The sequence below is a fragment of the Alligator mississippiensis genome, chromosome 3 (genome assembly GCF_030867095.1).
Source record: "Alligator mississippiensis isolate rAllMis1 chromosome 3, rAllMis1, whole genome shotgun sequence".
In the NCBI taxonomy this organism is placed as follows: Eukaryota; Metazoa; Chordata; order Crocodylia; family Alligatoridae; genus Alligator; species Alligator mississippiensis.
This window is the reverse complement of record NC_081826.1, coordinates 137,813,533-137,827,532: the sequence shown is the minus strand read 5'-3', so window position 1 is coordinate 137,827,532 and position 14,000 is coordinate 137,813,533. Positions and strand designations below refer to the sequence as shown.

The 14,000-nt window shown below is 44.6% G+C and overlaps 1 protein-coding gene across 2 annotated transcripts in view; it reads right to left on the bottom strand.

The window, feature by feature from the left end:
• Positions 1 to 13,689, bottom strand: part of ADCY2 (adenylate cyclase 2) — a 430,081-nt gene extending 416,392 nt beyond the window's left edge. For both annotated transcript variants that reach the window (XM_006274493.3, XM_019491125.2), the window contains exons 1-2: positions 13,336 to 13,689; positions 576 to 773 (exon numbers count right to left, since the gene is read on the bottom strand). In XM_006274493.3, the coding sequence (XP_006274555.2) occupies positions 576 to 773; positions 13,336 to 13,533 (396 nt within the window). In that variant the 5' untranslated portion in view covers positions 13,534 to 13,689. The remainder of the gene's footprint in view (positions 1 to 575; positions 774 to 13,335) is intronic.
• Positions 13,690 to 14,000: the final 311 nt, after the last annotated feature.

Genomic DNA, 14,000 nt, shown 5'->3' with positions numbered 1-14,000 from the left:
TATACACCTATATGAGTGGCGTTTCATTTTAATCATGGAAAAATGTGGATTTGGCAGATTTTAATCTGAGAATTTGGGATTTTCAAAGGATTTGGGTTTTTTTAAACAGATAAAACTACAATCCCTGCTTATTACCTTAGAAAGATCCATTATGTTCAAAAAGTCTATTTTAACATGGTTTAGCTGGAAAACATCTCTGAACACTATGCTGTGAGCACTTCAGTCATAACTGAAGAGATGAGCATGTCCGATTTAACAAATATGTCCTTTCCCAAGTGTATTAATTATTCATTGGAGTTGAATTGAATGTTCAATTTCTAAACAAGCAGGCTAACCTATAAATATCTTTGAGAATTCTCTGTGTATTAACAAGCAACCAAATAGGGCATAAACTCTGTTTTATTCCCCTTTTGCAAACACAACTAGAAATGCAGGGCTTGAATTTAGACTTAGTCATGGAAGCATTTCAGATGAGCTGCGGCACAGATGTGAACAGGAACACTTGCATGTGAAAAGCTTCTTAGGTTCTGATTCAAAACAACCTGAAATAAAACAAATAAAAGACACAAACTTACCTGGTCCCAGGGACAGATGATACCCCCAAAACACATGAAGAGATATCCCATGGCAACAAGGCATACCCAGACCACCAGCGAGAAAATACGAAGCAGCTTCTTAAACACAGATTCTATGCAGACGAGGATAAATATAGCAAAAAAAATTGCTAGGGCGGTTGGAACAGTTATTAAAAATGCCACATGATCTTCAATTTCCTGGAAAGAAATAAAAGTGAAAAGAAAGTTAAAATGCAAGGCACTGTACCCCACAACTAAAACATACCTCATCAGTAGTTCATTAAGCAATACTTTTTTTCCTAAATCGGTACCCCACCAAGTCCAAACCTCAAAGACAGGATGTTGAATACAAAGAACTATTTCTTTCAGTATTGCAGTGTAGGTTACTTGCATAATATGTAATTGCACTGTGCATCTTGCTCTACACAGGAATTATGTCAAATCAGAATCAAGATCATTACTAAGTGTTGCAAGACCTATGAGATTTAGATGCCAAGTCTTAATTTCAGAAGTGATTAAGGTACATTGATGCACCTCCACAAAAAAAACTGAGGTGAAATTTAGGTCTACAAATCCAAGAGTGTGGTCTTCCAAACCCGTATACGACTCCTGGGATTTTGGGTCAATAAACCCCCTTTGCACCTGCATTTTTCCTGAAAATTTTCCTAGGGGGACTGAGTTCTGCCTCTGTGTGTGTCCAGAGAACTGCTCACAAATTGGTAGGACTCAGTGTCTCAGTGCTTCTCTCAATCCTAAGCGCCTTTAGGGTAAAAAAAAAAGAAAACAAAACAAGCAAAAGCAAAGAGTATCTCCACCTACATGCCTGAGGTGCCCAAACCTGTACCTGCACACACTTAATGCACTTGCAGTAGCCCTCCAACCTTGAGGACAAGAAACTTTGAGAGACAGACAGATCATACAGCCTCTTAGTCACTTATGCAAGCAAACCCATTAGTTACACTGGTATGACTCACGAGCAAAGATACAAAGGAAGTCCAAAGAGCTTATTAACACCTTCCATAAGGATTAAATTTTGGGGCTGAAGTTTCTCTTTAGTATTTCCAAGTGCAAAGATAAAATCTGGAAAAAATTGATCCACTCGTTCTTGAGATACCCAAGCATGAAGAAAATGACTCTTCTTGTTCCTTACTTTTAAAGCTGTTTGCATGTACATTATGAAAAATTACAGTTGGCTCTCTTATTAAATTCTAAAACTTAGCATTCAGCTTAAGTATTTCTTGATGGGATATCTGTCTTCCTTTGTGTGAATAAGAATCGCTTTAGTAACAAAGTTAAATAAAACTGGAAACATGCATAAATAGTACATTTTTCAACTTATTTAAGAATACACTGGGGGGATAAATCCTATTTCACATGTGGGCCTAAGTGGCACATACATAACTGTTGCCACCTAAGTGCAATGTTTGCTCTAAAAATTTCTGGCAGCTTTGAGATGTCCACTGGTGAGGAAACAACAACAACCAGGCTGACATGGAATAAGTAGTATGGAATGGCCATAAGTAAAGCAGAGAAGAAGAATGCTCCTGCCTCCTTTCAGTCAATCATCTTAATGGTTAAAGTTATTTGCCTAGGGAATAGGAGACCATAGTCCTGGGCAACCCTCACTCAGCCAGGGTTTGAACTTGCATCTCCCACTTTCCAGCAGAATGCTTTAATCACCACATTGCAGGCTAGGCATTGTTCAGGGCAGCGGTTCTCAACTAGCAGTCCACGGCCCAGAGCCAGTTTCAGGAGGTCTGCCTAGCCCATCCAGGAAAGAGCCGCCTCGGCCCCCCACTCCACCCCACCGCCTCCAACTTGCGGGTGGCATTGAAGGCAGCGGGCAGGCAAGGCTCTGCACTGCTGCTGCTCAGGCAAGTGGGGCTCCAGGGCTCCCTGTCGCCGAGCCCTGCCTGCTACCCCCATGGCTGTGTGAGCCGGACTTGGGGGGCCGGGCTGGTCCTCTCTCATGCAGGAAGTGGTGGTGGGGGTGGGCCAAGGAGTTTTTAATAGCATGTTATTGGGGAGCATCAGGAAGAAAAGGACTGAGAATCCTTAGTCCAGGGCATGGCTCAGTGAGATAGAGGCTGCTTTGGTTTCTGTCCCCAGGTCCTGTTCTGTCCCCAGGTCCCCTGATGATGTTGATCCAGTGAACATTAAATATAAAAGGTGCATAAAAGCTACTGAGGGTAGGGGGGAAAAACCTATCTTTGCCCCTCTCAACTTTTTTTTTTCTTTGTCTGTTCTTCATGTTGAAATGCATGCAAGCAGGCTGCACTCCCACTCAAGTCAAAAGCAGCTCTCTCACTGAACTCAGAAACTGAAATTCTAATGCACAGAAGCTAACTTTTCTTGCGTTTTTTTGTTTGTTTGTTTTTTTGTCATTTCATGTAAAAAGATGTCAGTTGAAAAATGTACTAATTTAACATGAATAACTATTACTTAAGCATTCATAAAGCGTCAGGAAAATTCTAAGTTATAAAATTCATCTTAGCTTCTAACTTTGACACACTACACATAAATAAAGATGTTAATTTTACACGCCTTTATGCACAGGCTTACCATCACATACCCAAGCAATCTCACCAAGAATAGACACCTTTGGGGCAGATTTTATTTCACATATTAGGTCCCTAAGTGGACTTAGAATTGCATTTATGTGCCTATTTCATCCTGCTCAAGACCCTGAAAATCCATCAATGTACCCACTATTGTAACACACCATCACTTGACCCTTAAGACTGAGTCACAAAAAAGCAGTGACGAATGGAGGATTCACCCACTTCTTATATTAGCTGTTTTTCAGGGACCCAAGCAGGCTGGAGCAGAACTGCATTTCGGTACACAAGTTACTTACACAACTAATAAGTGGAACAGAATTTGGCCCTATCAGCTGCATCCACACAAGTACACGTGTTTTGGTTCTCCACACTACATATTTATAATGTGAAGCCAAAATTAAATACCAGGAAATCCTGGCATCAAAAAAAAACAAGTGTGTGGAAGAAAAGCAGGGTGGCGCATGTGGCAGCAGCATGCTTCACCCAAAACCATAGCCTGGATGGCCAGGACTTCTCTGGCTGCCAGCCAGGTGCCACATGCCCACATTGCCACTGCTGGAGCCCCAAGAGAACTCCAGAACCCCAGGAAAGGCTGCTGGGAGCAGCCCAAGTGCTGGCTCTGGCCTCCCCTAACCCACCTGGAAGAGATTCCCCACACTAACCCCATGTGCAGGGGTGTGTGCTGGGGCAAAATGCAGCAGCATGAATTTGTGCCACTGCTTTTTTCCCCCCCATGGCAACTACACATTGGGACACAGCCATCTGTGCTGAAATCTAAGTTTGCACTTAATGTTTGAACAACTAGAGCAATATAGGTTAACACTAGTTTTATCATATATGCTGAATTACAAAACATTATACACAAGCAATTTCCTTATACCATAGTTGCTGAGTTATAACCTTGAATTTTCCAGTTTTTCTGTATCTGAATTCCTGAGCTCAACAGTGAACTATTCTACCTCAACTGGTATTATGGTTTTAAACACTGTCAGCTTGGACAAAAGCATCAAAAAGTAGCTGTGTTTTTTAATTCCACATTTATAATCTGGGGTTACAGGGATTTTGAGGCGATGTTATCATGGGAACAGACAATTTTACTGACAATTAACCTCCAACCATAACCTGCTTTTTAACATCCATTGACAATTGAACCTCTCTGATCACCAATGACTCCACTTATTCACCCATTTCTCTAGCCTTCTAGACTGTTGTATAGCTTTGCTTCTATTTGTCCTACCAGGCAGAACAAAAATGATTAGAACATACTGAGCCAAATTCTCAGTTTAGGTCATTGGATTGCAACCCTCTCACTTTAATGGAGCACTATCAATTTACAGCTGCTAAAAATCCAGTTCAATGTTTCCAGTATCCAAACACTTTCAAATATTTACTTGTGTAAGTATTTCAAAGTAACAAAGAATTGCGCATAAACATAAAATAAAAATAAAAAGCTCAGAAAAACAAACAGAAGTACTTGCCCAATTCCTCCACCCCACTAAACCAACTGATTTGAGACTTCTTTTTAAAAAATTGGGTTTTTCCCAGTTTTGCAAAGAGAGTGCTCATGTCAAGCACATGTCATGTTCGCACCCTGGAGACATGAGTTCAGAAGCATGAGCTTTCATAGGCAACAGCCCACTGGATCAGATATAGGGTTAAACTTAACATAAACCAGTGGAGAATGGGACCTATAATTTTATTTTGGAACTCAAGTTTTAATCATAATTTCTCTACTACCTCACAGGAATTACAGATAATTGGTGACACCGTATCTCCCAAAGCAAACCATTTAACACTTGAAAATACAGCGAAGATGTTTATAAACACCAGTGTGTTAGTAGGCTTAAAGCGAATAGGAAAATACAGAGAGAAGAAACCTGAATGTCATGTTTCCCAAATTCTTGTCCCAAAAGCAAAGAAAATACTTTCTTTTCTTCTATCACTGGTCTCATAGATTAAAGGTAATAGAATTCAACTGTCAGCATGGTGCCGTCTAATTTAACGGCTTAGCCTACAGTATATGGTTCTTCTCTGATAGCTCTATCCTCCTGAATGTTTTCTCTCTTGCTGTCTTTTAATTACTGAACAGATTAAAAGGCTACCACAGGTTTTTTGGGGAAATAATTTTGAGCTTTTATGCCGTATGTAATAATCCTGTTATCTTACTTGAAAACGGAAGAATCCCCTCTGAGGTCTTTTTAAGAAGATTCACCTCTTATCTTTTACATAATTCTTGCTTTCTCCAAATGAATGTTCTGACCTCAGTTTACACTTCAAACAAGACAGCTACTGTACAGCACTAAATTGTTTTATAATAATTCTTGCATTTTAATGAAGTGTCTCTGTAAAATAATGAAAGCTTATTATTTTCTTTTTTGCACACAATCCATTTCCCTATGCTATTTTATTCCTTTGGCACTTTTGCGGCTAATGCAATTTGCCACTAGCCTATATGTAGCAGCCCGCTTCTGGGGTCTAAAATACTGTATCAGCCATGTGCATAATAAGATAGAACTAACCTAAAATACCCTATTTTTCAAATCTCCATTAGAAATATCCTTAACTCTATTTTATTAAGCCTTCCACATTTAAATATAAGAGCTAGAAAAGAATTTTAAAATGATTCTTTAAACAAAAAAGTAAAGTATATTAAAACTACATTATGCTTCCTAGACCTATTATTAAGGAACAGTTCTACTCTGGAAAATGACTTTGCTAAAAAAATGTCATTGTAGGTCTCTAGGATTATCATTAGATGATACCTGTACCAGTTTGAATGTAAAAGGGTATTCTAGGTTATTTCCTGCCTAATAAATAGAACTTGAAAACTGGAAGACATACTAGGTTATTTCACATCATCACCACCATTAATGAAGACCCTTCAGGGCAAATTATGCCCTTAATTATGCTCTTAAAGGCTAGAAAGACTAAAAAGTTTTTTTTAAAATGCCACTAAAGTGGGTCTATATAATTTTGAATACACCAAGGGTGCATATTAAAGGAATAATATTTTTTTCACTTTTTCAGATTATAAGAGTATTACTATTTACTTAGTGGAGTAACCCCTGCCAGACTTTTCCCCACTGGAGTGGAGGAGGCGTGGGACAGCAGGCTCAGATGGAGGGGAATTAATCCACCCACCTCCATTCTCCATTCACAGGCATGGGATGGAGTCTACCCAGCTTTTCCCCCCTGCTCACAGCTCAGCATGGCCAGAGCCCCCGCTCCCAGCTTGGGGGTGGGGGGCGGGCGGGCGCTGATCCCACTGTACCTTCCTAGCTGCTGGGGCATGTGTTTTGCTTGGGGCAGCCCAGGAGCAAAGGCCAGATTGAGGGGAGGGAGGGGAATGAAACTGGCCCAAGAGTAAAGCACAGAGGAATTGCCGTGGCAGTGGATCCATCCTAGACATGTGCCCTACCGAACAAAGGGACCTGGGCAGGGGGGGTGGAACGGGGCAGGGAAGGGGCTGGAGTGTGTCCAGGCTAGCCCAGGACACAGCTGAGCTGATCCAAGCATGCAGCTGGAGAAGCAGCTCCTGCCCGGCGATCCCTTTTACCTGCTGGAGAGCGGCACCTAGGCCAGCCACTGCAGTGGCAGATACAGCACTGGCTTGACCCAAAAACACCAGGAGCTCGGCAAGGGTGCCAAGAAGCCACACAGCACCCACTGGATGTCCTAAACCCTGATCTTCCATCCCCCAGGCCACCCACTGAGTGCTGAGCTGAGCATGTCTTGCTTGCTCTTCCCCTACCCAACAGCAGCAATAGCACAGTACAGCCCCGTGTACCAGGCACCAGGTAAGGAGCACTACCCATACGGCTTCTCCACTGCCATCAAGAGGGCCCAGTATGGCCATAATGGTAGGCACCACCCGTGCTGCCAAACAGTAGTCAGCCACCCCACAGCAGCAGTGGGGAAGCCTTAGGGGTAGCACCCCGCACCTGGGACCTGGCAAACAGGGCTGTGCTGCACCACCATCACCAGGTAAGGGAAAAGGGAGCAGGGTATCAGTGGCCAAGGGGATGGCAGGTTGGGGCTGAGGCCATCCAGCAAGTGCCATGCAATGGTGATGGGTGCAGCCAGTTCTTCCTCGCTGCCTGGGGAGCCCTTGCACCCGTCCACCCTGAAGCCTGTGAAGGAGCCTTACGCCTGGCCCAGCCTGGCCTCCAACATATCTCCACCCAGCTTCAGGCACAGCTGGGGGGAGCCTGTGCCATGTGCAATGATTCAGGGGCCAGGGGCAGGGCTGAGGCCACCCTGGGTGCTGATCTCTAGCAGGCAGAAGGGGCCACCAGGCAGGAGCTGCTCCCCCAGCTGCATGCTTAGCTTGGCTCAGCCCTACCCTGGACTAGTGCAGACACACCCCAGCCCCTTCCACATCCCCTCCCCACAGCCTGTGTCCCTCTGCTCAGTGGGGCTCATGTCCAGGATAGAGCCGCCACCACCACAGTCTTTCTGTGCATGTCCTCGCCTGGGCTTGGGGCTGCTTTCACTCCCCTCCCTCCCCCAATCTGGCCTTTGCTCCTGGGCTGCCCCAAGTGAAACCCCTGCCCCAGGAGCTGGGAAGCAGTATCACACTCTGGCTGGGAGGAGAGCTCTGGGATTTCCAGGCTGTGGTGAGCCACAAGCAGGAGGGAAAAGCCAAACAGACCCTGTCTGGGGTCCCACACCCGTGGGAGAGGGGAGGCAGGGAGTTTAATCCCTCTCCCGCCCCACCATTAGCCTGAGGCACTGCCTGGGCCCCCAGGTGGTCACGCCCCCGCTGCTCAGGGAGAAGCCTGTCAAGGGCTGCTTTTCCCTTCCCCCTGCAGGCACACCCTGGCTGTGGTCCCTGCAGGCCCAGTTGACGTTTTAAACCTCTCCCCAATCATACTCAGCCTGCTGGGGGGGTCTGGCCAAGCCCCCCCCAAATCAGCTCAGCTTCCCTCCAGCCTTCAGGACATTGCAGAAGGGAAGGGAGGGCTCACTGTAGTGCCCGCCGGTTTCTAGCCTGAGCTACTGCAGGCATGTGGCTGCATTTCCAGAATCAAAGGTGAATCTCTATTCACTTGCTTGTCAGTTCAATCTATGCAGGTTAGACTAGCCTGCAAAGACTGAATCAATTAAGGGTCAGGCTTTTTTAATGTTTGTGCTTAGCCTCAGAGAAGAGAAGCCAAGGACTAAAGGGCAATGGTAGTTAACTATACTTACACCCCTTGAGATGGTCTCTCCAGAAAAGGAAAAATTATAAACTGGCAAAGAGGTGAAGGAAAGTAAAGTTTGTATTGAATCTACCTTGGGTTTAACAGAAGACTTCAGTCTCTGGGACTATCAAACCAGCATCATCTATGGTCTTTATATTCAATTTAGTCGGCAAAAAGATGAGAAGAGGATTTTCCTTCTAGCGTTCGTTTCTCTCCCCTTATCTATTCTGATATTACCTCCATACATGTTCTTGTGTAGCTTTCGGGAGCAGAGAGAGGTTATTAGCTGTGTATCTCTGATTTGGTTAGTTTATAATGCATACCTCTACCTTGTCTTCTGCCTGTCTAGTATATTTGTTTAGACAGGACTTTCTGGATTTCCCCAAAATTCTTCCCACCTTGATCAATTCAAGCAATTTTACATTTTCACAAATAAATTAAAATTTGAAACTCCAAATGTTCAGGTATATTTTTAAAGGAACACTCATTAAAATGCATTATCTCAATTAAAAAGAAAAAACAACAGAGAATTTCAGAGCAAAAAGCTAAGTGCTTAAAAGTCAGAAGAAAGTTACTCCATTCAGAAAAACTGCACTGCATCCACAACTTAAAGGTTGAATTATGCCTATTTTAACACCCACGCAGTCCCACTGAAGTTAGCAATATTGAAGTAACCGAGCATCCAAAACTTAAACCATTCAACAATATAATAGCTTGACTCTCTTTTTCAAACCAGGTGTTAAAAGTTGCTTTTCCCTACCATTCTGTCCCATTCTTAGCCAAATCAAATCCAAGTGCCTGGGATAAGAGCAAAATTCAGACACCTTTAAGTTAGAAATAATGCACGGGATACTCGACAAACACAGGGATTACTATTTAAAATAGGGGTAAGCCAGTATAACTGGCCAATGGATCTCACTGTTACCATATTATATTACAATTCCATTGATAAAATAGCCATCCATAAATAAGCCAAAAACAAAAATTTAGAGGTTCAGAAAAACATTTTAAGCAGAAAATGTTTAAGTAAATGGTTGCTCATTTCCAGAAGTGCCTTTTTAAAAGGTTATTTGTTTTGTTAAACAAAGAAAAGAATGTCACAGCTGTACATATTTAGATGAACTCTTTCACAGTCTTGGATTCTGCACTTCAAAGAGGCCAAAGTTAACCATTTTTTTTATTTATTTTTTTATTCCTACAACCTGTCATTATAACACAAATATCATGGCCAGAGGGAAAAATCATCCTGAACACAGCTGGCAATGGCAAGACATTTCAGACCTAAAAGAGGGAAAGAATAATGGGTTCCTCCTACTCCTTATACACAGTAGCAACTCAAGAGTAACCAGATACTGAAAATAAAACTGACATCTGGCATTTCTTTCTTAGCCCTGAAGGGTTTTTAAAGAATTTTTCTCTATCCCTTCAAGCAGTGGCTAAAGATGGAAGCCTGTCCTCATTCCCCCAGTGTTCAATTTACATCAGGTGCAGAGAGGCAGGGGAAGATACCTGGCAGCACAAAATGTGAAAGGATGATACAGAACAGAAAGGGAAATGAGCAGCTATTGTTACTTTATTTAGTACTCCTAGCTTTGAAGGGTCATCTCTAGCACTGCTCCTGGGAATTTTATATTTAATATATATGAAGTTCTAGCCTGTTTACTTCCAAGGGTGAAAAATCACGGTGCTTATGAAACGAGCCAAAATCTCCAAAGAAATCCATTTCAATAATAAGTGGGTTGCCAAGTGAAGAGAATTAGATTTCCAAAGTCAATTTGAAACTGAAACCACTTCTTTTAATATATTTCTGGTAAAACCCTTATGAAATTTGTCATCTTATATACATCAGGTAGAGTACCACTGATATTATGACAGGTTGACATATATGAGTAAGTAAATTATAACTTTGTAAGTCTGACCATGTTCTGAAAACAGCTTAGAATGTATTATCAGAAAATTTTAAAAAAGGCATCTCAGACAGACTTGCAATGCTGCAGTAATCAATTAAAGTGCAGTAATCTATATGAACAGACTAGTGAAAAAACAGAATAAAAGCAAAAAGAAAGAAAAAAAATCTCTCCTTATGACTGTGTTTCAGATTTTCTTAAGGACTTAATTTTTTTTTTAAATCAATGCTAACTTTTGCCTTCCTAATATCTAATAAATGCATTATTCTAAATTTCACTTCTGAAGTTAGATTATGAAGTTAGTTGATTTATTTAAAAAAAAAAAATCTATGCTATGAAATGGCAATTTGAAATGTAATGTTGAGCTTCACCTACAAAAAAAAGTCTTAGCTGCATAATAAGACGCCAGAAGCTACTACTGCCAATATTTTTGTTAACTTCAAAATAGAGCGCATAACTCTTCAGAAATAATTTTGCTTGCCATTCATTTCTACAACTAGCACCTTACCTAATTAAATATTACACTGAAATAATAGCATGCCGAATATACAAAATAAAGTCAAAGATGGTAATATTCCAAAATGGCTTTTCCACATCAGATGTGCATAATTTCATATATAACTGTTCAGAACTTTTCATCTTGTTACTTGCAAACGAGATCACAGTCCCGCAGGTAGAGAATATAAATTCTATACCAGATACAGGGAAAATAGATTTAAGTTTTCAAAAGTTTATTTTAGCTGTGAATAAGATCAGGGTAATACTATTCCAATAAGATGTTTTAGGTGGAAATCTGGGCAGCTTTCGAAAGGATTATGCCCAACATCCTGTGCTCCAAGTGTCCAAAGGCAAACTTTCTCCCTGTCCTGAATGTGAAATCGTTTTCATTTCAAGATTACAGGCTTTAAAGGAGGACCATGTCTCCCTCCACGCTCACCCTTTTCACTGTCAGCCCCTGGAAAATAAAATCTCTGCCAAAAAAAAAAAGGGTTCTAAAAGCACTTTTTCCCCCCCTCTGGTATGTCTGGAATTCCAAAGGCAGACTGAACTATAAAATTCAAAGTGCTTCTGAAGTTGCAATTCATGGCAAGATTTTGCTAGTTCATATAACTACTTTGTTTCCTGAACTCTCAACAGACCTTTGATTCAGATGTGCAGTTACACTATTCTTATTATGATGAATGGTATTTTGAAACGAAGCACGTGGAGCCCGTAACTGTAAGCTACAGATTGCACTGTGAAATAAAGAACTGAATCCCAACTTTTCTTTTAACACCATGCAAACTTCAGGGCTAATGCTCATGAGGTCCATACTGCATTTTTTTGACCCAAGCAACCTGCAGCCTGGTGCTGCGCAAACTTCCTCACATAGTTACAAAGTTACCCTTGGATCTTGGCATGCAGCGCACCTCCTTTTCCAGTCCTGGCTCTCTTGAAGGCTGTTTAATTGGCACACTGAACCATGGTGTGTACAAACAGCTTCAGTGGAAAAGAATGAGATCATCAATGACCCTTGGTTTCAACACAGAGCTCCAGAAGTGAAACACTACACTAGCCTCCTCTATCAGAAAACCCCTCCACCTTGGCTGGCTTTTGTTTTGTATCTGTTCTGCCCTGGCTGAGTTGAGAATTGTACCTCAAACTGAAGACATACAAGCATTTTACTAGTCTGAGCCCTGGAACAGTGCTTTTTCACAGTGGTCAAGAGACAAGTTTTTCTTTCAGAAGTACCTACAGGGCACACCAGTTGGTTAAATATGAAATAACCTCCCTATCCTGAAAGAATCACAGAAAATTAGGGTTCGCCTCTTGATATGCAATTCAGGAACGTGGGCCAGAGCCCACCAAATACAACTATAAACACCCCTTGGTGATAGGGGCCACTAAAGGCATATCCCTGATTATTTGGGCCAACTGAAAGACAAAACAAGGAAGGGAGTGATGGTCATAATGAATGCATGGGGGGGTGGGGGGACGGGAGACGGACACAAACAGAGCAAAGCAGAAAATGAGGAATGGAAGGGACCTCAGGAGGTCATCCAGTCTAACCCCTGCTCAAAGCAAGACCATCCCCAACTAGATCACCTCAGCCAGAGATTTAACTGCCCAGATCTTAAAAACCTCTAAGGATGGAGAGTCCACAACCTGTTTGGGTAGCCTGCTCTGGTGATGAGAGGAACAGAGAGGGGATATAAACAGATCAGAAAGGGGATATAAAAACCTCAACTTCACACTTAACTGCGGGCGAGAAACATGAAGGTTTTTAGCAGACCGAAGGAGAAGGCAACCACAAGAAAAACCTTAGAAGCCAGAAATTCCTGTTAAAAATACAGCCTAATCACACAGCCTGACACTGCAAGCACCAAGCAGGGGAAGACTCCACAAGGAATAGGAATGGTACTGCCCTCTACAGCTTTTCCTGCCTGTTCAACTCAAGGGGGAAAATTCCACCCAGTTGTGCATGAAGCCATCCCACGGGGAAGGTGGGCAGCTGCGAGCGTGTCCCGCTGCGTTCCCCCCGGCATCTGCCAGCCCTGCCGCTAGCAAGCAGGAAAGGGAGCAAGCAGGAGAAACTTTTAGTCCCCTAAAAAAAATAATTAAAAAAAAAATAAAGAAGAGAAAAAAAAAGGGGGGGGGGGGTACAAAGCTCTCTAGAAATTGGGTCAAGCTCTTTCCAACCCACCGTGAAGTGTGTGGAGGGAGGCTTTTTGCCGACTACTCTCCCAAGGCTTCTCCTTGTCGGCTGCCACTGCAACAAGAAGGGATAATAGCCCGGGGGGAAAGGGGTCAGGGCAGCGGGAGGGAGCCTGAGCCCTGCCAACTTCTCTTCAGATCATAGGGAATGGAGGGGTGGGGGTGGGCATCAAGCAGGAGCAACCCCAAGTCTGTCAGCCCAGCCAGGGCTTTGTCCAGCCAAGGATGGCGAGTGCCCAGCCCCTCTGGGGAGCCCGTCCCGGGGCTTCAGCACCGCACAAGTGCTCCGCTGGGATGTTGGGGTCGGCTGAGGAGGAGGCAGGGGCAGGAGAGCGGGACCCCCGCGCCCGGCCCTGGGGAGCTGCAGGGCCGCACGGGGGAGGGGGCTGCCCCGGGCCGGGGGGTCGCCTCTTACCAGCCCCGAGGCGAAGAAGACGGCGAGCAGCGCCAGGCAGGCGCCCATGACGATTAGCAGCAGGAACACGAGGAGCGGGTGCTGCTGGCTCATGCAGTAGTAGGACTCGTAGAGCCAGTCGCGGGCGCGGGGCGGCGGGCGCTGCTCGCCGCCCGCCTGCTCCGCCCTGTCCAGCAGGTAGCGGCGGCGCCTCATCATCGCGGAGCCCCGGGCCGGCGCTGCCCCGCGGGTCAGGGCAACGGCAGGGGCAGGGGCGCGGGACGCGAGCTCGGCGGCAGCGGCGGCATGGTGCGGGCGGTGCTGCAGCCGCCGTGCCGGAGCCGGAGCCGGAGCCGGAGGGAGCAGGCGCACGTGCCCGCCCGGCTCCTCCCGAGCGGGGGGAGGCTCCGCCGGTGTCCCAGCCCCTCGCCCGCGCTGCCCGGCCGGGATAAGCCCGCCCCGCCACCAGCTTGGGGCGGGGGCACGGATCGTGTGCGCGTCGGGGGGAGGGGGGCAAGGAGAAGTGTGTGCCGGTAAGGGGGGTCTATGTCTGGCAAGGAGCGGGGGTTGTGTAAGGAGAAGTGGGTGTGTAAGGGGGGAGTGTGTGCCTGCAAGGGGATGGGAATGTGTGTAAGGGGGTGTAAGAAGTGGGTGTGTAAGGGTGTGGGGGTGCCTGAAAGGGCATG